General features: G+C 40.5%; 1 protein-coding gene across 7 annotated transcripts in view; it reads right to left on the reverse strand.

Annotated features, from left to right (window-relative positions):
- The window catches only part of LOC124867476 (transcription initiation factor TFIID subunit 4-like), a 119,071-nt gene that overhangs the window by 36,857 nt on the left and 57,493 nt on the right, over nucleotides 1–24,721 (reverse strand). For 6 of the 7 annotated variants that reach the window (XM_047363939.1, XM_047363938.1, XM_047363935.1 and 3 more), the window contains 2 exons: nucleotides 17,513–17,569; nucleotides 2,769–2,891 (listed from right to left, as the gene is read on the reverse strand). In XM_047363939.1, the coding sequence (XP_047219895.1) occupies nucleotides 2,769–2,891; nucleotides 17,513–17,569 (180 nt within the window). Of the gene's footprint in view, nucleotides 1–2,768; nucleotides 2,892–10,640; nucleotides 10,886–17,512; nucleotides 17,570–24,721 lie in introns of those variants that run through there. The other variant, XM_047363940.1, reaches the window with a different exon arrangement.

The following is a 24,721-nucleotide window of genomic DNA, read 5'->3' on the forward strand; positions in this document are numbered from 1 at the left end:
GGATGGTTGCAGGACTGTCCCTTTCTCTTTCAAAGCGGCAGTAGAACTCGTTCAGGTCGTTGGTGAGGCGTCGGTCGTTGATGGAGTGGGGGGCTTTCGGCTTGTAGTTGGTGATTTGCTTGAGCCCTTTCCAGAATGACGCAGAGTCGTTGGCTGAGAACTGGTTTTGGAGCTTCTCAGAGTACAGTCGTTTGGCCTCTTTCACTGCCTTGCCAAACTTGTACTTTCCCTCTCTGTATATGTCTTTGTCCCCACTCCTGAAGGCCTCTTCCTTATCCAGTCTTAACCTTCTGAGTTTAGCTGTTTAGTTGTTGTAACTCATCCTGGTGCATGATGGTGCACAGCTGTCCTCACAGAAGCTGAAGTAGGAAGTCACAGCCTCTGTGTACTCGTCCAGACTGTTGGTAGTAGTCCTGAACACATCCCAGTCTGTACAGCCTAAACACGCCTGGAGATTCTCCACAGCCTCACTGCTCCACTTCCTTGTCGTCCTCACAACAGGTTTGCAGAGCTTCAGTTTCTGCCTGTATGCAGGAATCAGGTGGACCATGATGTGGTCGGATTGGCCCAGTGCAGCACGTGGGACGGCGTGATAAGCGTCTCTGATGGTGGTGTAACAGTGATCCAGAATTTTGTCCTTTCTGGTCGGACATTTAATAAACTGTCTATATTTGGGGAGTTTGTGGGTGAGATTACCTTTGTTAAAGTCGCCAACGACGATTACTAAGGAGTCCGGGTTGGTCCGCTCCACACTCAGTATCTGGTCGGCGAGCATGCGCTGTGCGACCTGCACGTTAGCTTGCGGCGGGATGTAAACACCGACCAGGATGAACGAAGCGAACTCACGGGGGGAATAGAAAGGCTTACAGTTTATGATGAAGGATTCCAGGTCTGGAGAACAGTGCTGCTGAATCACTGTCACGTCGTTGCACCAACCACTGTTGAGGTAAAAACAGATTCCTCCACCTTTCGCTTTGCCGGAGAGTTCCGTGTCTCTGTCCGCTCTGTAGAGCTGGAATCCTGCCAGCTGCAGCGCAGAGTCCGGTATTAATCCACACAGCCACGTCTCCGTGAAGCACAAAATTGCCGATGAATAAAAATCCCTGTTTTTCCCCAACAACAGTTGTAGTTCCTTAATTTTGTTGGGAAGTGAGCGCACGTTAGAGAGAAATATTCCAGGTAACGGTGTTCGTAGTCCACGCTGGCGAAGACGTACCAGCATCCCAGCCCGTTTCCCTCTCTTCCGGCGTTTCACCGCGTGAACAAAGGTGAGCGCACCTTTGACCAGAATGTCCAAAAATTCCAGAGCAGTAGGCAGAAAAGTGGGAAATAACTCCTCTGGTGTAGTAGCCCTGATGTTCATGAGTTCTTCTCTGGTGAGAGAGCTCCGGGTACCATCACAGAAGACCGTTTTAAAGCAAAAAACAAAACAAAACAATGCGCACCAACACGCCGAGGCGACCATCTGCGGCGCCATCTTGGATTGGATTCTCAGAGGTCAAAAGCCTTTTGACACCCTGCTTTCATCCATGACACTCATACCTTCTCTTTTGTGGTAGTTCTTGTAATGGCAGGCATCTCTGAGCCCAAAGTATGCCATAGTAACACACACACACATACACACATTCACAAATACAAACCAGATATAGGGGGTGATTAGCAGTGATTCCTTTTAGAGCCATACAAACCTAACAGAAGTGCAACATGCAGTAAAAACTGATAAAATGTCTCAGGCCTATCACTAGTTTGTACATCCAATAAGATTCCACATGGTATAAAGTGAAATCTCAAAAGTTTCCAAGCTCAGCTTTGTGTATTGTGTATCTGCTAAACCAAAGGGTGTGTAACTTGTGGCTATTTGGACCTAATACAGTGGCTCTTTATAACTTTGGCTAAAAATGGTAAAGAACCAATAAATATTGATATAATAATGAACACAGGTTTTAATAGTTTTTCTGTGTTTTTATGGAATTATTGTGTTGAACTCCAACAATAGAATGACACTAAAAGTACCAGTAAATGTTTGTATCTATTTTTCTCGTCATTGGATTTAAAACTATGTGGTTTTTTTTTACATCATTTTCCACAAATATTAACATTCCATAGAAGAAAATGTATCTATCGTTCCTTTTATTTAAAACCTAAAAATCTGATAAAATGGTGGTTGTTTAAAATGACAACAAATTTCCTATAATATATATCAAAACTTATTAGTGACATTATTACTGAGGGCAAAAATGACTCTTCAGATTGTAAAGGTTGCTGACCCCTGTGCTAGACTAAAGGTGATCTCAGGGTGTTAAATCACAGATTATCACTGACACAGAAGTCAGCTTTAAATCTAAGATAATGGTGTGACCAGATGTTTTGTTGAACAATACAAACCGCTCTGCTTGTGAAGTATGCTATACTATCAGTGAACAGCAGAAAAACTTGGCTTTTATGCTATAAGCAGACACAAATACAGGCTGCCAAAAACGGCCTAATCAGAAGCTACAATGTCACAATATGGCTCCATTGTTGATTAATTGTCCAGGAAGCAAAATGGCAATGTAAAATAACATTTTTACCACTTTCATAAATAAGGTAATTTTGTGCATTAGGAATATAAGTATATCTGCAGGACAGCATTATGAATAAATTAAGGGGAAAAGTCAGTTGCTTTTGCTTGAAAGACTTGAGCCAAAGACCCTGTTGAAACGGTCAAGTAGCAGCATCTAGCAAATATACAAAAGACAACAAAGCCCTTCATTTGTTCCAGTTCGTACCTCAGTCCCTGATGGTGTGGCCCCCGGTGAGTCCAGTTTGCGTTTCTTTCGAGGTCCAATAGCAGCTAGCGCTGTTAGATTTGCATCTCGTTGTCTCATCTGGGCCAGCTCTTGTTGTTGCATCTAGTGAAACCAGGACACAAAGATTAGAAAGCAGTGTTTTGCTCTACATTACTCACATGCTTTTTTATAAATATATAAATACAGTGCCCCCTAAAAGTATTCACACTTTTCAAACTTTTTATGTTTTATTATCTTTTATTATTGCAAGTTGCTGTTCATTTTCTTGGGGTTTTACATTAGTGAAGACAAAAACAGTGAGTATAACTCAGCAAAGTATGAATCAGAGAAGAAGTCAAGGGGTCCATGGTCCATGGTAATTCTGGAGAGGCTACAGGGACCCACAGCTCAGGTTCTGGGGATGCAGAGAACCTGGGTGGTCTGGTAGGTTAAATTCTTTAAATGCATTTTAGTGCTAAGCCATTCATTGATTTATAAACTAACAGAAGTATTTTGAAATCAATTCTCAGAGACACAGGGAGCCAGTGTAAGGACTTTAAAACTGGAGTGATTGTGCTCTACTTTTTAGTTTTAGTGAGGAGGCAGACGGCAGCATTCTAGATCAGCTGCAGCTGTCTGGTCAACTTTTAGGCAGACCTGTTGCAGTAATTAATTCCACTAAAGATAAACACAAAGACGAGTTTCTGAAGATCCACCTGGGACATTAGGACACATAGGAGATATCAAGCACATGCAAGAAGGTGCTCTAGTCACATAAGACCAAAATATAACGTTTGGGCCTACAGAGTAAGGGCTAAGACAAATTAAAACTAACTAACACTGCTGTTACGTTAAATAACTGTGTTCTCTAAATATTCTGACTAAAAGATCTGTTAAAATAGGAATCATAAATGTTGAAATTTTGATTAAAATTTTTGAACTTCTTTACCAGTAAAGGCAACCAACTTTGTTTAACACAACTGGTGAGAGTAAGAATACTAAAGTGAATCTGGGATAAATTACTAAGTAAAAATAAAGATGAATGACAAATTTTTCTGCTCATTCTCTTGAACTTACTGCATAAGCAGAATGCTTGCCTGGGCAGAACAAAATGGAAGACTGACGTCAGCCATTAACAGAACACAAAGATGGTGTGTGTGCAGTCACATGGCCCTGCTCTTTTTGATTTTTGCAGTTTGTGATGTTTAAGTGGGTGGTTGGGAGGGGCAGTGCCCAAGGTAATGTCATGTTTAGCTGCAGGGCTGTGGGCGGACCCAGCGTCGCTAGGAGCTGCCCTTTCCATTGGGTGGAGGTGTGATGCCCTGAGGCAAAGGCACGGAGGGTGCCAGAGCGCGCGCGCGCGCACACACACACACACACACACACACACACACACACACACGTGCCTATCAATCCTGGCCACAGCAGCACAGGGAATGCCTACCCACCAGCTTGCCTGTGTTCCTGCCTGCTGGGGGAGAGAGGCCTGGGTTGAAGCAAACAGGGACAATCAATTGTGCGCCTTGATGTCTTTCATGTTCTTTTATGTTATCTCTCAGCATGTGTTCGCTGGTCGCTGGTGTTTATGCGAAGCATGTATATTGTCTGATCAGGGGAAAAAAAATGAATGTTGCTTTCAGATGGCGCTCTGTAAAAGGTTGCTTTGGTGTACGCAGTCTGATCTAAAATGTGCATGCACTTGCCTCTGATTTTTCTCTAAAAACCCTGCTGGCAAGGCATGCCCTTTAGGGTGTTGCCACTTCACATTTAGCACGGCGGAACTGCTGAAAGATTCAAACACGCTGACAAAGAGAGGGAAATAATAGCAGTTGAATGCATAAACCTTGTTTACTTATTCGTTTTACAGTATATGGCTGTAGAAAGTTCGATATATGAGAATATTAATTAATAAATAATAATGACGTAGATACATTTCTGATGTGTATTAAGGATTTTTCATCAGACGCTTAATGCTATATAACTATGTATTGAAGTACATGAGTTACAAAGCAGACGTTGTGGCTGGATGATCATTCTTTGTCCCTAATGTTATCAGTGCCGATTGTATCGAGCTTCGCCACAAGAACCAGACAGCTTTCTCCAGGCCTGACCTTAAAGGATCCCACCGCAACGCAAGGATCGACAGAGCAGGAGACGTTCGCTATCTTCCTAAAGGCACCAGGATGCCAGCATCTCTGGCTGGCAGTTGGCACCAGGCATGGGCTCCCAGAGCCCACAGCAACTCCATGAAATTTCAGATTTATGACTGCATGAAAAATGAAGACTTCATTTCACCATCTGCGAGCCTGTGTTTCTTGTCAGTAAAGTGGACGCCATGACGCTGGGAGACGAATTCCTGATTTCAATCTGGTGCCATGAGGCAGAACCTGCTTTTCTCTCTACCATTTGGTCAACACCCAACACAAAATATGTTATTTTACTGTACATGCTTCGAAGTGGTAGAAAAAGCTAAACTTATCATTCAATTTTGCTGGAGTCCGGTCAGGGGGATGCTTGTATTTATCATTTAAGTCAGATTAGCACTTTTCCAGAAATTCCAACAACAGCAGCTTTTTGACAGTTTTGGATTTGGTGGAGCTAAATGGGAAACCATTTCCATGATATGCAAATGCTATAATCTTCCTGTACGCTCTTGGAGAACCATGTCACCAAGGTTAAACAACAAGTACAATAATTGCCAGCAACTAAACAAAAGGTCATTACTGAGAGCTGTACCAGAAGCGAAGAATAATCATCTTGCAGGATGCATACATTTGCCAGCTCCCATCAATGACACCACAAAACCACCTGCTGATCTGAAGTCACTTAAATACCAGTGGTTCCAGTCTGCATCAGTGCCCTTTGAAAGTAGAGAACTTGGACTTGTAAAGTTATATTATTAACAAAGGTCAAAAAATGCAGAGAAATTGATCGTTTTTTTTGAGAAGCAGGATTTATTCGCTGTGCCTAAAGCGAACAGTTATGTGACAACTATTTTGTCATATAACAAAGTGTGTGCACATAAAAACACCAATTTTCTAAAAAAAAGAAATCAAGTTGCTGCAGCACAAAGCCCTCTACAAAATGATAATAATCTGCTATGTGTGTATTAATTAGCATGATGAGATACAACTAACACATTAAGACATTAGAAGTCTTGTTAGTTTTGTTTTCTTTTAGCAAATTTGACATAAGTGGGCTTAGAATGCCTATTATTAAAATTGAGGCCAGCAGTTAAATCAAAATTTAGCAGCAACAAAAAGTAATCTGCAAATGGATTATACCCTTGAAACATCTTGCATTACAATCACAAATTAAATGTATGTATGTTCATGCGATGAAATACAAAACATTTTCTCAAAGAAAAATCTGAAAAGTGTGGCATGCATGTGTGTTCAGCTACCCTGCATCAGTAGAACCACCTTTACTGCAATTTCCTCTGCATGTCTCTTTTAGCTTTCAAAGAATATGATTTCATCAAAATCCTTCCACTGTAGCTCTGCTGCATGTTTAGAGATGTTGACTTGCTGGATGATTAACCTCCTATCCACTCTCAGGTCTTTTGTATCATCTAACAGTATTTAGCTGCATCCATATTCCCATGAACTCAAACCAGCTTCCTTGTCCCCGCTGAAGAAAAGTGTCTTAACACCGTGATGTGTCACTGTTGTTCAGGTGTGTTCAGTGTTTCCACCAAACATACCGAATTTACATGTAGGCCAAACATTTCAGCTCTTCTTTTACTTACCGGAACACCTTCTGACTATTTTGTTATGTCCTCTACATGGGTAGCAGCAAACAGCAAACAAAATTTCCTGGGACTTTCTTTCAACAATGGCCCAACAGGCTGGGCAAGACAAGCTTTGGTATGTTTGCAGTTGTGCCAAACCTTTGTCATTTTCAGATGGTGAACAGTGCCCCATGATATGCAATGATGTTTTATAGCCTTACTCTGCTTTAAAATTCACACGGTGTGTTTTATTTAAATTTACATAAAGTTAAACACAGGTGGATTTTATTTGCTAAATAGGCAATTTCTGAAGGCAATTTGTTGCACTGGATTTTATTATGGAGTATAAGAGTAAAAGGGACCTAATACAAATGCATGCCACACTTTTCAGTTATGATTTAAAAAAAAAAAATACAAATAGTTTGTGGCTGCAATGACAAAATGTGAAAAGCTTCAATGGGTATGATTATTTTTGCAAGGTATGGTAAGTGTTGGTAAATTACAGAACCAAGAGACCTGGTGCCAACAAACTAAGATGTGGGCTGAGGTAAACATGAGTTTTAGCTTTTGCAAATACTCACTCCAACTTTAAAAATGAAAGACGTGTTAACTCAGTTTCATAATATTATTATTAGAAATCAATTATTTAAAATATGGTTTTCAATAATTCCCTTCATGAATAAATTTTGGAACTGAATCTTGCATATGTTAAACATTTTAATTCTTAACTCTTACTTTTATATACAGCGAAAAGAGAAAATAGCAATCTTCAAATATTCTTGACTCCATTGCTTTTGTTTATTAAATCTTGGTTTATTTAAAACTTTATCTTTAAACTGCGCACTTGTACTTTTAATGGATCCAAAAAAAATAAAGTCTTTCAAGACCAAAACAAGAAATAAAAGATTTTTCTTTCACCACAGACAAAGGAGCATTATGTTCCCTTATGATGCAAACATGTCCAAAGTACAGCAAGAACCTCTCTGATTTGGTTGGCGCGGGGAGGGAGAAGAGCTGTAGGAGCAGTTATGGCCAACCTGCCGCTCGCCTTCTCTGCTGTTTCTAACAAAGGTTTTTCTCCTCACCCTTCTTTCGGCTCTGGCCTGGGGGGGTCCTCACGGCCCTCCAGACGTTTACAGACAGATGTCCTTGGTAGAGCAGAACATGCTCAGCTTGACGTCACAAGCGGCTGTGGGGCTGTGAAGGAAGCTAAATGGCTGTCTGCCTTGCAAAGACGACGGTATGTAACGCAGACCATAGGGTTTCAATTGATCTATTTCAGGCCCTCCCCCATGAAAAGCTGTGGTTGAACAGCAACCAGCAGGATTTTTCTGAGTATGCAGACATGACATATGCTACATTTGTTGAATGCAGTTATTAACAAAGACCAGCATGTAGTTTAAACAGGGATAGGTGGCATCAGCAAGTTCTTAACTTTTCCAACACACACCATGGCAGTCTTCAGGCATAGTTGCAGGACATTATATGAAGACCGAGCGTGATAGCTGTCAGTTAGGAAGTAAAAATAAGTATTTTATTATTTATATTTCAGAACTACACTAAACCAATATTTATTTTTGGAGGGTGTATTTAAAGACACACAGATTTGCATAAAGAGGTTAGGTATCCATGAACAAACAAAAATGTGGTTCAGGTTTTCATGAACTTCTATTAGGTTTAGCATCAGTCAGATTTGCACAACTGAACCCAGCAAAATCAAACAAAACATTATTGCCATGTTAATTCTCTTATAGCATGTTGATTTAAATGGGCTAAAGTTTACAGAGAAAACAGTGCGTTAAGGCTTGGAAAACAAAGATTGTATAAACTCATAACCTGACGAAAAAACCATCCGTGAGCTGGTTTGTAACCAGGAAACTTGAAGCTATGTCTACTGTTGATGGAATATACCAGTAGGCAGAAGCAGAACGTCTGTAAGGAATTTTTTACAGGATATCAAAGTCCCACTAGGTTCTCATACACCTACATCAATGTCAGGCTGCAGTTATGCAGTCCTGGTAACACTGCCTGTCTAATCACAAAAACGCTACTTTGATCCTATTTGAAAACACACTGAGTGGAAACATTGTTAATGCTTTCCTTGACTCATTTCAGTTTTTTCAGGTTCTGAAAGCTGAAGGTCATTAAACGTATTTTAAAGAAGCCTAATCTAGATCCTGTAATAATAGGTAACTACAGGCCCATATCTAACCTAACATATTTGTCAAGTCACATGTTTGACCACACCAAAGCACTGAGAATGTGCTTGTAAAAGTTTTAAATGACGTACGTATTAAGATCAAAAACTTCTCTCCTTCTATAACTAGATCCCACTGCTGATCTAGACTAGCTGGGCCTAAAAACTAAACAGCATGCCATACACCTTAGATGTAGCTACGGATCCCTACTGTCTTCACTGTTCCCAGAACCAGAATAAAACAAGGGGAGGCACCATTTACCTTTCATGTATTGTAGAGGTTAAACTTATTGGTCTATCTTATTAGTTCTTAGCTATTTATTTGTGTCTTCTTTTTGTGTAAGGCTTAAATCTTACTTTTCCTCTTTTGAATGTATGTCTTATGTTGAAATGCACTTTAGTATTTAATGTGCTTCCTTTTTTTTCTTTAAAGCAGTTTGAATTGCCTTGTGCATAAATGCTGTATATGTACACAAACAAACATTTCTTGCCTAGGCTATGCAGGACCATAACAATTAGATCTCTCAGTCATCTTTGTCAGATAAATGGAAAATGTATTGTTTTCAGTAGATAGGGTTTCAGAGAAGCTATTTTAATTTCAACAACGCCAACAAAAAATTCTTGCATCCATAAAAAACACATGTTCCTTTGTGCCAGCCTCCCACCCCCTATCGAGCATGTGTTGACGCTTTATGTATGTGTTTAATGTGCGTCAGTAATCCATGCATCTCATTCACCTGACACCCACATGGGCAGCATTACGTGAACATCTGTGAGCTACATCTTCGGGCATTTCTTCATGCAAAGTGCCTGGCAGTTAATTTGCTGCAGGGAAGAGGAGCCATTTGCAGCAACCAATAAGGTTTTGCTTTCCCATCTGCACTCTTAACTATTCAAAGGAGAGTTCCAACTAGATGGAAATGTGTATGGATTCATCATATCTATTCAATAATTTTGCATAGGAGAGGTCCTCAAAACAGTGTTCCAAACTAGGTGTAAATTTCTATTATAGGCATCTCAACAAATTAGAGTATCATCAAAAAACTAATACATTTCAGTTAATCGATTCAAAAAGTGAAACTCATATACCTTCCTTACAAACATATTGTTTGCATTTAAAAAAATCTATAAAATATACAACTTTGACATTTTAACAGAATTAGTAATAGAAAAAAAACGTTTCAAGTTACTGAGATGCATCTCTTTTTTGTTTACATATGGACCAATCTCTCTCCACTCCTGTATTGTCTGTACATTCTGCTAATTCTGTCTGGAATGATAATATTTTACCTATGGAGATGAATTCAAAATACATGCATGAACTAACAGCCTTGGCTCAATCTGTCCCTTTTCTTCAGAAGCTAAAAGAGCTTCAGGGCCCTGGACCAATTATTTAGAGCCCTCAGTCGTCCCTGGAGCCAAGGTCATTCTGTGAGTGTTACTATCATGACCCTGTGGTTTTTCTTCATCTGTAACTTATTTTGCAGGAACTTAACTGCATAAAGGGATCTTGAGTGAAACATGTAATTATACTGAACTCTGGATTTGAGGTATGTTATATTCCTATAAATAACATTTGTATTTACATTTTGCCAAGAAAAAGTGTTTAACAAAGGAGCCAGAAATCGATGTTAAGCAGATTCTGATGGCGTTACACTGGAGCGGTAGGGGGAGCGTGGGGATCATTAAAAATACTGCTTATCTAAGGGAAAATTTCCTGCTTTAAATGTTCTCGCTTTGTCTCATCTTCATGTAGAAGTCTTCTCTTCTTTTCTCGCGCATTTTTTATTTTTTTTTTTTAAGATTCGTTCCTCGCCACCTCCTATTGATCACGGCTAATTTGCATCCAGGAAAAGATGAGAACTCAGATATTCACTCTCCGAGAAAGGACGATCTCAATGATTTATTCATTTCCAAATCAAAAAAAAAAAAAAAAAGAGTGAAGGTAGATGAGAAGGGGGAATCTTCACAGGCAGCAGGCGACTAGCAGGCTCTGGGGCTGGGCTCTTCTTCTCCACATCGCCTGCAGGCACATGATGTGCAAGTCCTCCTAATTAACAAGGTGAATCATGCTGCCACTCTCTAATTAGCCAACATGACAATCTAATGGAAACTTGCAGGCCAAGCTGGCACACTTAGCATCACCTCACGAAGACTGTCCTCCCCATACGAATTTGAGAAAAGCAACACCTTAAAATTCAGATGCAAAATAGAACAAAATTAGGCACAGTGGTACAAGGAAGTGTATTTTATGGAGAGGTCAGGAAGGAAAAGTTACCAGGAACAGGTAAGCTAATCTCTCTTTTCTATCCACATGCAAGTGGTGTTTTTTTTGCCTAATTGAAACATGTCCTGCCTCCCTCCTACACATATCCCCGGCACAGGAGGCTGACACCTCGCCACCAGCATAGCTCAGCCCGTCCAATTCCCCTGTTGCTGGAGTCCCAAGGAGTGCTCCGGCACACAAAGAGAAAAAGTGAACCTAAAGGCTCGTACAGCAAGTAGACGAGTCGCTATCTCCCTGTGAGGCAAAATCTCCTTTTTTTGTTGTTTTCCTTCTCATTACAGCACTTTGTAATATTCGAAAACACACAGGAACACCAAAGGTACTTTAAAAGCCTACTTCTGTTTTTTTTCCTGTGATATGTCTTGAGGTTAAGAAAAAAACTGAAGTTGAGACTTCAGACAACAAAGCAACAAATAAAAATAGGGTAACAGTGTGTTATGTAGTAGCCTGCATATCTTGAGGACAAAACAAGCCATTCTTATGTGATAATTAATCTATCTTTGTCAAGCAGTTTTGTATTGAACTGAAATAATAAGAAATTACAAATGAAACGAAATCAAAAGACTCTAAACTATTCAATCATTATTGCTTACAAAAACAGGGAAAGAAGCTTTTTTCCCTTAGGCAGAGCATCTGTGTGTCTATTGTGCGAGTTGCTGCAAGTCCAGTGAAATTATTGCACTGTGTGTCTTTAAGGCCAGAAGACAAGAACATAACTATGAGTCGGGACACACAGAACAGCAGGAATTCTGTTTGAAAGTCGGCACAGAAAGGGAGAGAATGTGGAGGAGGGTAGCAGGCTTTCGCCCTCGGGCCTACCTGATGGACGAGAACGCGTCTTTGAGCAGAGCGGTTTGTGAAGGGCCAGAGGATGAGAGCAAATGAACTCCAAGATATAACCAGCCTAATGAAAACTACGAAGTAGCTACATTGTCCTCTGACACACAAGAATCTCTGTTGTGGAAAGAAAAAGTGTAAGGCTGTAGCTGATGGGGATTACAGTGTGGGTGGATTCCAGGATCTCCATGACCCGATCACTTCTAATGGAGGCCATTCTTATCAAGGCACATATGTTGGTGTTAAAGCCTGGTGAATGCGTCTCGATCAAAAGTTAATAGGAATGATGTATTTAAAGCCATATGGTCTAACACATTTGTTTATGCAGTTTGAGAAGTCGCATCAGCATAGGGCCACAGAAGGTTTATAGTTCAGCTCAGGCAGAATGAATTTGGTAAGAGATGCTTCAGTATAAAACAGGCCATAAACATAATCCCAGGCTTCAAGATGTTATATCTGATGTTACAACGCAGGAAAATTATTCTAACAAACCCTTTCAAACAAGTCTTGTGGAAAGACTCCACGCTAGAAGAGAAGTGTTGCAAAGAGAAGGGAGGAAAGTCAAGAACTCACCAAATCTTCTGCCCAACATCTTCACCTATGATTGAGTATATCCAGGGTATCTTACAGGGCCTTGCAAAACTACTAAAACCATTTACACTTTCACATTTCGTCATGTCCCAATGACAAACCTGAAGATATTTTACTGGGGTTTGACCAACACAAGTAGAGCATTATTTTTTAAATGGATGCAATAAGATATGTGGTACTTTTCTTTTTACAATTATAAATCTGAAATGTGTTGTGAGCACACCAGACAGGTCAGGGATAAAGTTGTGGAGAAGACTGAAGTAGGGTTAGGTTACAAAACAATAACTTAAGCTTTGAACATCTCAAAGAGAAATGTCCTCTCCATCACCTAGAAAAAAGAAAAAGTATGGCACAACTGCAAACCTACATGGAAACTAACCGACTAGGCAAGAAGTGCATTAAGCAAAGAAGTTGCCAAGAGGCTTGTGGCAACTCTGGATGAGCTCCAGAGATCCCCAGCTCAGGTAGAAGAACCTGGAGAGGACAAATATTGATTAAATGTGAACTTCTTACTTGCCTACTTGTGTCAGTTACACGAAGAAGCACTAGATCCAAAATGATGAGTCCCAAAGTGTCCAAAGACTGAAAAACTAGAAATCATCATAATTACCAAACTGACGAGAAAATTGTTTATGACAAAAGCTAATCAGAAACTGCCAGAAATATGTTACGTAATTGTGACTATATACACCAAAACTCCCACTAACAACTGTCATGATGACCAGAAGTTTTGTTCTAGTCAGCTGTAGAGCAAAGCAATCATTTGCATCCCAAAGTGAGTTTATACTTTGGGACTTTTGCAGACCGTCCAGCTTGAAAAACCCTCTGGTAAGCAACTCACATGAACATCCTGCAGAAATATCAGTGTAAGGAGATTTTTGCTTTCAGAGGGTTCTAGTAGGAGCTTTCGGACAGAACTCGATCCGCTGTGCTAGCCTATTTGTCTTTTCTCTTTTCCGTTGTCGCTCTTCTTCTGTCCTCTCTCCCCTTTTCCTCTCTGGCTCACTCTTTTCTGGTGTCCAGTTGTGCCTGCAGACGCAGTTGCAATGATGAATCTGTGGCTGCAGTGTGTCTGTGTGTCTGACATTGTGATGTATCTCTACTGGCCTTGACTCCCTCTCTATCTTTCAAATGGTCCCCGATCCCCACAGCCTCCTTTCGCTTTCCATCTCTTTGTCTTTGTCTCTCCGTGTCAATCCCTCTTTCTTTCTCTTGCTCTCAATGCTTGGGTACAGACACCCCTCCACCACCACCACCACCACCACCCAACTCTGCCTCAGTGCTGAAAGAGTGAGAACACAGAGACCCACAAACGACAACAACAAACAGGAACTGAACTCCATGATTTGCCCATTGATTTTCACTAGGGGCATTTCTGAAATAGCCCATCTGACCTTTTGGCCAAATGGTAGTGAATGGAGGAAACAAACATCTCCCATGCTACACCTTTGCAGCACCTATGTGACAAGACTGCACTGTGGGTTACAATGTTGTGTTTTAATTTTGTGGTGAAAATCCACAAACAAAAGTAAAGGCATGGCTACATAAATACATAAAAGGTGTTGCAGGAGAAACCTACAGCCTAAAATAATCTTTACAAACCTGAAAATAAATATTTTAATAAATCTATGCAGGTACAATTGTACAATTTTGGAAATTAGATTTAGTTGCAGTACAAGAGTGATACATTTACAAAAACAGCTCAGAAGCAGTGCAAATGGTCAAAATAGCGATTGAAGGTCAGACAAGAGGATGCCTCGTCGATGCATTATACAGCTTCTTGCTAGTTTCATGGGAGCGGATTGTGAATTTGTATGAAGTTGGATAGTCTTATTGTGCAAATGCCCCATAGCCAGGGTGGAAAAACTGCAATGCTGAGGCTTCTGGCAGGCAAAGCCCAGGCAGAGATGGTTTTAGGAACACATTCAGGGAGACTAAAATTGCCATTAGGGGGATTAAAAATAGTTGTGTATTGTTAAATAAATAAAAATAGGTACATTGTTAAAAAGGTTTTGGCATTAGATGAAGGTATTTGATCGCTGTTTTTCAGTTAGCAACTTCAGAAGGATGAACTCTGCTCAGAGTTTGGCTCAGGAGCTTCTGGTGGTTGAAGAAATCTCTTCACTGAGACTGCTGCATGGAAGTAGAAAAGCTTTGAGACTCTCAGCTGCTAAGCTAAAGCTGCAAGAAACAGCAAAATACACTAGGTCATTTTAAGACATTAATCACAGTGACACTTTTGAAGTTTTTGGGAATCACTAACAGATTCATCAACTGCACGGTTTTAACTGTGCATCTCTGAATAAAACCGGGTAATTTTTGCTGCAGAGGTGTAGCCTGTCTCATTGAACTGGGTTGGTCCACGTTGTTCAGATTCAATTGTTTTTGCACTTTTGTTGGAGGCTTGTCTTCAGTTTGTTCTTCACTTTCCAATTCATGACTTGTCCCTTGGTTTACTGTGCAGTGATAACTAATCAGTGTGTTTGCATGACATTGGTTTAAATAAAAGCAACTCTAGGTGGTCTAGGTGGGTGCAACTGTGTTGTGAGCTGTCAGCTTAGAAACATCAGTGGGCTGGCTGTGTAGTGGTGCTCTCAGTTTACTACAGATCTGCAGCAAAGCGATTAAATTAAGAGTGTTGCTTTAGTAAGAGCTTATCAAATCTACAAACAACTTTGTGTGTGTGGCTGTCAGTGGGCTGTTTTGGGAGAGGTGGCATTTCTTGAGCGGAGGAAGAATTTGGGTTGTTTGATGTGAGCTATTTCACAATTGCAAAGGACTGTTTGGATACAATATTTGCTAAGATATTCTATTTCAATTGGACTGCATGAAACGTTTTTGGCCTATTGAATAGACTAACTGCCCTTGATGCCCTCACTGGATGTATATCTTTAGTGGTTGAGGTCCCAGTGCTCACAAAAAGAAAAGAGTCAATGTATCATAGTCAAAGTAAATGTGGGTGAATTGCAATAAAAATCCTAATTGCAATATTTGGCAAGAGCAACGCATTGCATGTTTTTCCTGGCATCATGCAGCCCCAGCATATACCCGTCGGAAAGGATTGGTTAAAAATATGTGGTAACAGTTTAACTTTTTTTTTTATTATTGACATATCAAGCTTTATACAATCTGCTGGCAATTTATTTTTTGTTTCAAACATTACATCATGTCGGCCCATGCCTAAAGCCAACATTTGGTGGTAGAACATCACAAAGCGTGATTCCGTCTGTACGATTCAATGGTAGTTTGGTGGAGGAAGTGGTTGCTCTGTGCAGAGGGGCTTATAGAGAAGCTGGCTCCTCTGGCCGTCGCCTGAAAGGGCGGCTCGGGCTCATTATCCTGATGAAATTTGCGCAGATGTGTGAGCTGCCGGCAGACTCTGCAGTGACACAAACAGCCAGCTCTGTCCCCTTGAGCCAGTCAGGTGATGAAAACCGCAGAGGCGCGGGGGCTGAGAAACGACGGCCATTAAGCAAAACAGAAAGAGGTGAGGGATGCTGGAGGGGTGGGGGTGTTTGTGTGTGTCAGTAGAAGGGGTGGGGGGCAGTTACATAAAGTAACAATTCCCAATCCACCTTCTTAAAATTCCTGATGAAAATGAAAATGTGCGCGTCTTCTCACAACGCTCTAATCTGGCCGTATCCAGACGACGAGGGGACTGCCACTTAACAGGGAGAAGATCCACTTTGATCACATGCCCCCCCTGGGGGCACCTATCATGATGCCTATTACGCCACTTAATTTGCATATGTGGGGGCTTATGGGTAGACTGAGATCTAATGATTGTACAAAACTGCAGCAGAGCTCAGTGTAAAAAAACACATGCTTGGGACACATGAAGAAAAAAGACAAGAGCGCTTCGACTAACTCGAGGTGCAGTGAGAGACACTAACTTGTCATTCAAAGGTCACAAGTTCAGTACCCGACCAGTAAAGAACAATACAAATGCCGCAAAATAGAGTTGGAGACGCCAACACCAGACAGGAGGCTGTCAGGTAGGAAAAGTGTGGAAATGTGCAAGCCCAAAGTAGTTTGTCAGCTAGAAAAGTGAATTCATGCCCAGTATACCTTCCTTGGATCAATAAAGCGTTTTCCTTTGAAGAGTAAACTACTTAGAAGAAACCATATTGGCTCCCTAACTTCTACATCAACAACAACAGGTGAGTGTCGCTTGTTTCATCCTCCTGCCTACTGAAATTTTACTATGGAGGCTCCACAGAGTGCTCTTGATCCTTGTTAGCGAGCACTGACAGCACCAAGTGAAGTTATTCTGGTGTGAACACACCAGGAAAACAAAAAAGCAAACTTGTGGTGTGAAAGAATAGTCTTGCGTAAACAACATTAACCATTCGCTAAAAGATGTGTGGTCTACTTTCTGGAGCTCCACTGGGAATCCATTCAATTTAAAACCTGTAGTTGAAACAAAGAAGACTGCACTATTCTATCAAAAAAGCTTTCTAAAAGAGTTGTTAATCTACAACACTTGTGTGGGTGTCATACCTGGGCCTTTTGGGAATATGGGGAACTTTTTTACTATTTTCTACAGCAAAAAGTTAATACAGAGCATAATTTAGTAACCCTCATTCAAGTTACAGATCTGTTTTTACTGAACCGTCTGTTTGCAAACAATTTCACATTTACTGCGCAATGGGGTGTGTATTATTCTGCATGTTGGTTGGATAAGCTGATCTGCTGAAGGAGCTGACCTGCGGCAGGAACATGTGTAGAGAACAAATTGGCAGAAACATGGACAGAATATACTGAAGAACCACACAAAGAAACATGATGAATAGCAGAAGTTGAAATGTGGCTAGCAAACTTGGGACTTACCGTTCTGGTTTGGCTTTTTGTTTAATTGTTGAGCAGTAGATAGAATAAGGAGGCTGAATAGATGGTAAAAAAGGCAAGGGGGTGAAGGAGGTGGAGGGTGTCTTTGGCGTGCAGAGAATCATTTTCCACACACTGGCATCAATCGGTGCGAATAATTCCTCAAACTTTTTTGAGTCCGTCTTTAAATGGCATTACATATGTAGTGAGGCATGAAAAATTTATGTGCTGGAGTCAGGGAAATGTCAAGGGTAATGATCTCCGCAGCAGCTTACCTCCTTAGCTTTCTGTTTCAGTCGAGCTTGCTCTGGGTCCTCTTGCCTGGAGCGACTCTGTGGAGTAAAGAAGAGGGATGGGGGTGGGTGGAGGGGACACAGGTTAACAGCTGGTTTAAGGAGCTCACTTCCCCAATACACACACACACACTTCTGCTACTCATCTGTTGCTGTAGCAGCAAAAAATAGTGCAAAATGGGAACAGGATACAGAGGTGTCAAGGACATCATATCTGAATACAGGAAAGTGCAATGGAGCACCCCCTGGGGGGCAGTGGCCTTTAAACCTGCTCCAAATCCAGCCCTAAATAAGCTGCTACAGGGGGATTCTAATCAAAAGAGGTTATTAAAAAGTCTGCAGGAGCCAGCACACACACATGCACATACACACGCAGAGGCGAGGATGTTGGTGAGTGTTAGTAGCAACGGCTGTCTGTGTGTCACTGTGTGCGAGCCCGTGTAGCTATCTGTGTGTCCCTGGCGTAACAACACAGCACTTCTATTTTAATCAGCCGCTATGATCTGGGTGAATGTACTTGTCCCTGGAAATCCTTCACGACAGAGCCAAATGCACATGTACAGATGACCACTGCGGGCAATACAGGCTCCTCATGGCATGGGGGACTAACTGAGGGTTGTTTGTGAATGCAGGCATTAGGTGCACCGTTTCATGTGGCAGCATTAACCAGAGTCTGCTCTATGAATATTCCTAATAGATTGTCTTTTAAGAGTATTCCCACCCCTCAACCTTCTTCACATATTGTCCTTATCACGTTCTGGGTTTGGATCGGATCAAAGTGCAGATAAGAGTTTGGCAGCCGCATGATAAGAGAAAGGCTTCTCTTTAATTAAAGGTCTCCAAAACGTAACATAATCCAGCATGAACAAACAAGAGTCGAGCCAAAAACTTACATGTGTTCACAGTTCTGTAACGTAGCAAAACTGAGCATAAACAGGGGTAGTGAACGAGGAATAGTGACGGAGGAACCAGCGGGGAACAAAGAACACAGACCAACTAATATACAGGGAGAAAAGAAAGGCAGGTAATCACAAGAACTAAGAACAGGTGTGGCAAGGAGACATGGAGGCATAAGGGACAGGTGGAACTAATTAACAATAAAGGAAAACATAGACCTAAGCACAGTTAACACAAAAACACAAACCAAGTCCAAGGATGTCATACCATGACAGTCCTACAATTAACACAAATTGCAATATATGTTTTAGGACTTTTATGTGATGGACCAAAACAAAGTAGTGCATTGCAGTAGCAGGTAAAAAATACATGCTCATCTAAATGTTTTGCAAATAAAAATCAGAAAGATCTTTTAATAGAAAGCCATAAGTTATCCTGTTTGCAGTTAGCCATTTTGGAGAAACACCAGATGCGAGGAAGAAGGTCCTCTGGTTACAAGAGACCACAATTTAGCATTTTACATGTGACACAGTACGCGTAGAGGTAAACTAACACTGAGGTTAGAGCTGAGGAGATGCCACCATGTATGCTTTTGTATGCGGCATCTCCTCAGCGTGATGCCACACACAGTGGTGTTGACATCATGCTAAGGAGATGTTTTTTTCAGCACAATCGGGGAAACTTATCAGAGTTGATGGGAAGACGCATGGGGCTAAATAAGTGGTAATCCTAAAAAAAGAAACGTGTCAGAGCCTGCGAAAGACTTGAGATTAGCTTGGAGGTTCACCATCCAGCAGGGCAATTGTCCTAAACATACAGCCAAAGCTACAATGGAATAGTTTAAATCTAAGCAGATTCGTGTTTTAGAATGACCTAGTCCAGAAAGTCCAGAAATCTAATTTAAAAAATGTGGCAAGACCTGAAATTTGGTATTAAAATACGCTGTTTGTGCAATATAGGAGCTCTTTTGCAAAAGCTCTTTTGCAAAAGAATGGGTAAAAATGTCAGTCTCTAGATGCGCAAAGCTGGTGGAGACACTCAAAAAAGACCTGCAGACGTAATTTCAGCCAAAAGTGGTTCTACATAGTATTGATTCGAGGGGGGGCTGAATACACAACTGTAGCATAAGACTAATTCCATGTCAACTTTCAAAATGGTATATAGTAATGGTAAGCTACATTTTGCCACACATCCTACAAATTGTTTATTAAGAACTGATGCTTTCATAATTTTTTACTATTACCTCTCTCTTTCTATTTTTCCTTTGCCCATCTATTACATTGTGTGGACAGAGAGCAGCAACTCCTAAGCCTTCCTGCTAATTGGCTTTACATACGTCAGGCCGTTCACGTATTGGTCGGTGTCTCAACTAAGACTAATGTGTTTGCCCTCCAGTGGGCCGGAGCATCCTTCAAGTCCTGAGTCATATTTTAAATGGCCAGCACGGTCGAGGGGAGGGCTTTCTGTGAAGGAGGGACGTGGGAAGACGACAGCGGAAGGGATTATTTCAATGAATTTCTAATTCTGGGAGCCAAATTAGTGGGTGCTGAAGCAGGAGACATGGCGAGCAGGGTGGGAGGAGGAGTGGGAGGGGTAGGTACAGATGGACTGTTTACAGAGACCAGCGGTGCCACTGGCACACTCTGCATCTCCTCTGCCAGCTGCCCCGGTTTCTCGGCTTACAGCAGGGACCACAGAAGAGGAGAGACAATGGCTGGATACCACTGTAGATGCTGAGCATTTACTGAGCTTTGCTCAATGGATTGTATTGCAAACTAAGACTGTTTTATAGTAGTTTGTCATAAATCTGTGATGGTGCGATGCATTTGGTAGTATTCTAACCTCAGATAAGTTTCTTTCGTATCAGTTTTTTCATTCATCTGTTGCCTTTTTGTGGAAGAGTAAAAGTAATATCTATATTAAATGAAATGCTATCCAAAAAGCATCCATACCCCTTAAAAGATTTTCATATTTTCTAACGTCACAACCACAAAATTCAGTGTACTGCATTTAGATTATATGTTACAGAATAACCCAAATCAGTGAAAAATTGTGGAATGAAAGGAAAGGACCACCTTTCACAGCACTTACAGTCGTAAGTCGTTGAGGGTATCTCTCTAACAACTTTGCACATCCAGAGACTGAAACGTGTGCCAAATCTTACACTGTAAAATAGGCAAGCTTATACAGATTAGATGGCGAGCCAATTTTAAAGTTTTGCAACAGATCTGTAGTTGAATTTTTAGGACTGGACTTGGACTAGGCCATTCTAACACCTGAATATGCTTTATTTTACACCAGGAGTGTAAAACTCCAATCCTTGAGGGGTGTTGTTCTGTAACTTTCAGATGTGTCCCTGGTTCAACACACTAGAATCAAATGGCAAGGTTAACTCCTGAGCAGGCAGTAAATAAGTCCAGAGTCCTGCTAATGAACCGTTTATCTGAATCAGGTGTAATGAGACAGATACATATCTATAGGTTGCAGAATATCAGCCTCAAGGACTGGAGTTTGAATCCTGTGACCTAAACTATTCCATTGCAGCTCTTGGTGAATGTTTGTGGTCTATGTCCAGTTACAACATGAACCTCCATCCCAGTTTTAAGTCTTTTACAGCCTTTAACAGGTTTTTTTCTTGTACTGCCCTGTACTACATATTTCATTGTGGAGATAGTGTGTTCAATTCAAATATGACTTCTACATACTTGCTGTCTCCCCTGAATGGCTTCTGGCAAACTACAAACAGAACTTTTTATGGCTTATTTTTCAACAATGGCTTTCTTCTTCAGGTTTGAGGAGCGCACCACTAGTAGTTGTTCTGTCAAGAGATTCCCCCACCATCTTCCAGATCTACCATGGACCTCATGGCTAAATTCAACATACTTTAAGTGTATAAAACTATATATTAATTTCCTTCCAAGTCACAATCATGCACTCATATGTTGGTCAATCACATAAAATTCCATCAAGATGTAAAGAAGCTTGAAATGGAAAACATGGAGTCAGATAATTTAGCTGTATTATTATGAATGCAGTAACAGCATACTGCAGGAAAACTCCTAAGGGAATATAACAGGAAAGCCACAGGCCAGCAGCCTCAGAGCCTGACACCTAAAAATAATGAAGTCTGGAAATATTTTTAGAGAGAAAAATATACCACATATTATGATATATCTTGGTTAAGAAAAAAAAGTTGGTTTCACAGCCTCTTTTAACTGTCAGTTTGGTGCTAAGGGGTTTTTCTTGAACATAAGAAGTTATAATGTTCACTGTGTTTAAAGCCAGTTTACTAATAAAACAGATGTGACAACTATATATTTGTCCCTATATAAAGCACGACAAGTATACAGAGGACATGAAGACAGTACATGTGGGAAGCTGATGGTGTTTTCTCAGCAACTGTTAGTGGAACAACTTGTATAATCATTACGCAAAGATCTGCTCTCCAAACTTCTCCTTAAACCAAAACGCCATGGCAACAGGAGCCGAAAAGCCACAGTTATAGCTCTGGGCTGAAGTCAAACTTTCCACTGCGAGTCTCATGCAATCCAAACAGCCTCAAGTGTAACTCCTCCAAAAAGGACCAGCCTTCATTTTGAAGAGTTATTTGCTAATACTGTAAATAAAACAGTTTTATACTGTCAAAAATGAAGCTCAGTGTGTTTAATAATGCAGCGCAAGGTGCTGACATAAGGGATCTAAAAGCTATTCCTTTTTACCGTTCTTTTTTTAAAATAATACAGTTTGGAGAGGTAGTTTGTGTTGATGCAAAGGATTATTTTCACAGCTGACCAGCAGAAACTCTATGGTTGTTCCAGAAGACCCAAAAAGACAAGCATGTCTTAACGTAAGGTGGTCAAAGTTCATAAACAAGAGGATTTTTCTAATACCCTTTATGGAGTGCAAGGACTGGAGTAAAATAATACAATTAAGAAAGCGGGGTGAGCTTTTAAGAGAGTCTGTACTGTGGGACCCTGGTTCCATCAGAGATAATTAAATTAACCTAGCTTTCTGCTAATGTTGCACTGCAGGGCATTTTCATTTGGATTTGTTTTGTTTTTTTTGGTCTGTGGTGAACTTTCTAAATTAGACGAGAGAAAATTGGCTTCACAACATGAGAATAAAGAAATGTCAGCCTACTGAAAAGTATGTCCATGTACAGTCCAGCATATGCACTCATTACGTGGTCTGGGGCTCCTCTTGCATGAATTACTGCATCCCTGCAGCATGCCATGGAGGTGACTAGTCTCTGGCACTGTTGTGGTGTGAGGGAAGCTCAGGCTACTTTAATTGCAGCCTTCAACCCACGTGTCTCTGAACTTCCTTCTTACAATCCTCCATAGTTTGTCTATCAAGTTCAGGTTGGGCCAGTTTGGTGGCCAATCAAGTACATTGATACCATGTTAATTAATGCTGGTATAGCTACTTTTGTCAGTGTGGGCAGAAAATAAGATCAGCATCTCTATTAAGCTAGGCAGCAAGGGAAAGTGTGAAGCGCTCTAAAATTCCCTGGTAGATGGTTGTGGCACCTTTGAACCTGAAGAAACACGTTAGACTAACACATGCACATGACATGGCTCCTCAAACCATCACTGATTTTGAGAACTTCATACTGGTTCTCAAGCAACTTGGATCTTCTCTTCCTCCAGCCTCTGGCACCTTGATTTACAAATAAAATGCTACATTATTTTGATCAGAAAAGAGGCTACTGATTACTGACCTTTGTTTTTTTGCCACTAGGTAAGACACTTCTGACATCATGATGTTGTGGTTTAAAACAAGGAATAAAAGTTGTAGCCCAATCATGGATAAGTGGTGGATACTGAAGTTCTTTACTTCAGGTGCAGTCCACACCTTGAGAATCTCCCCCAAACTCTTTTTATGCAATCCTCTCAAGGATGTGGTTGTCCCTGTTACCTGTTCATCCTTTTCTACTCCACTTTTTCCTTCCACTCAACTTCCTCTTCCACTCAAACTAATATGTTTAGATACAGCATTCTGTGAACAGTCAGCTTCTTTAACAATTAGCTTTTGTGACTTACCATCCTTGTGGATGGTGTGTCAGTGATGGTCAGTCATGACTGTGTAGGCCATAACATTGATTTTGGGCTTTCATTAGCTATAAGCCATGTTTACCAAAATAAAAGAAATAAATTCTGTAACAATACCACTCTGTGTGTCATGAGTTTATATATCCTATGAGTTTCACTTTTTGAACCCTGTTACAAAATAAATTGAATGTTTTAATTGACTGAGATGCCCCTGTACTTTCTGGTATTTAAAAACATAAATTAAGACAATCTTTGTGGTTTGTAAGCAGATTATTATTAGTTATAAACCATGCATACACCCAATGCATATGCAACATTCAGGTGTACACTACTGGTTACACACAATAAACATTTCAGCATAATATACAGTTGCAGAGTCCTCTTCTCTTGTCCTGAAGTTTTAGAACAATTACAAATGCAGTATCTGTTTATTTGACCGATAATTTTTTTCCCCTAACGCCTGCACAATGACTCCAAGCTACAGGTAAAATACAGTCTTTGACCACAGAAAGCTCCAGCTGGTACTGGAAGACCTTTATGGAAAACAAAAACATTGGCTTGGAGTGTGCTGGGTTTTTTCATTGACTTTCACACCTCCTGTTTTTACCTTTCAGATTTTTATACATTGCAATTTCAGTGTTCCATTAAAAATTAGACTAATATTTTTCAACTCTTCTCTCTTTTCAACTCTATTTCTTTAAGCGGTCATCTGTAACATTTTTAATAATCAACACTAAGTAATGTTTAATAACTGAACTTTGCATGAAGGCACAAGTTTTTTTCTTCGGACTTAACTAATCAGTAATGTTTTTGTTTTTTTTAATGCAATGTGGTTTACTTTCTGAGTAAGCCATTTGCTGAAAGCCTTTATTGGACATGCATTAATCAGTATTTTTCTGGCCATCAATGATTTCTGGTTTTCTTTAAGGTCTGACCTGCTGATTATGATTTTTTTCCCATTTATGGACTATTAATGTGAAATAGAAAAAATGTGCTACAGGTTCTTTAATAGAGGCAAGACTCTGGAATACAAGAAGAAAAAATTAAGGAACAACAAGATTTTACTAATTAATCTATCAAAGGATGTCCCTAACCTTTAACAGACTTTTAGGAAACTCACAAATGATATTGATGTGTTAACAGACGGAAAATAGTGGGAGTTAATTTTGATGCATTCAATGAAAAGAAAGATAAATCAGATGTTTTTAGCATTTGAAATGCAGATCACCAATCAGAGCTGATT

The sequence above is a fragment of the Girardinichthys multiradiatus genome, chromosome 4 (genome assembly GCF_021462225.1).
Source record: "Girardinichthys multiradiatus isolate DD_20200921_A chromosome 4, DD_fGirMul_XY1, whole genome shotgun sequence".
Classification (NCBI taxonomy): Eukaryota; Metazoa; Chordata; class Actinopteri; order Cyprinodontiformes; family Goodeidae; genus Girardinichthys; species Girardinichthys multiradiatus.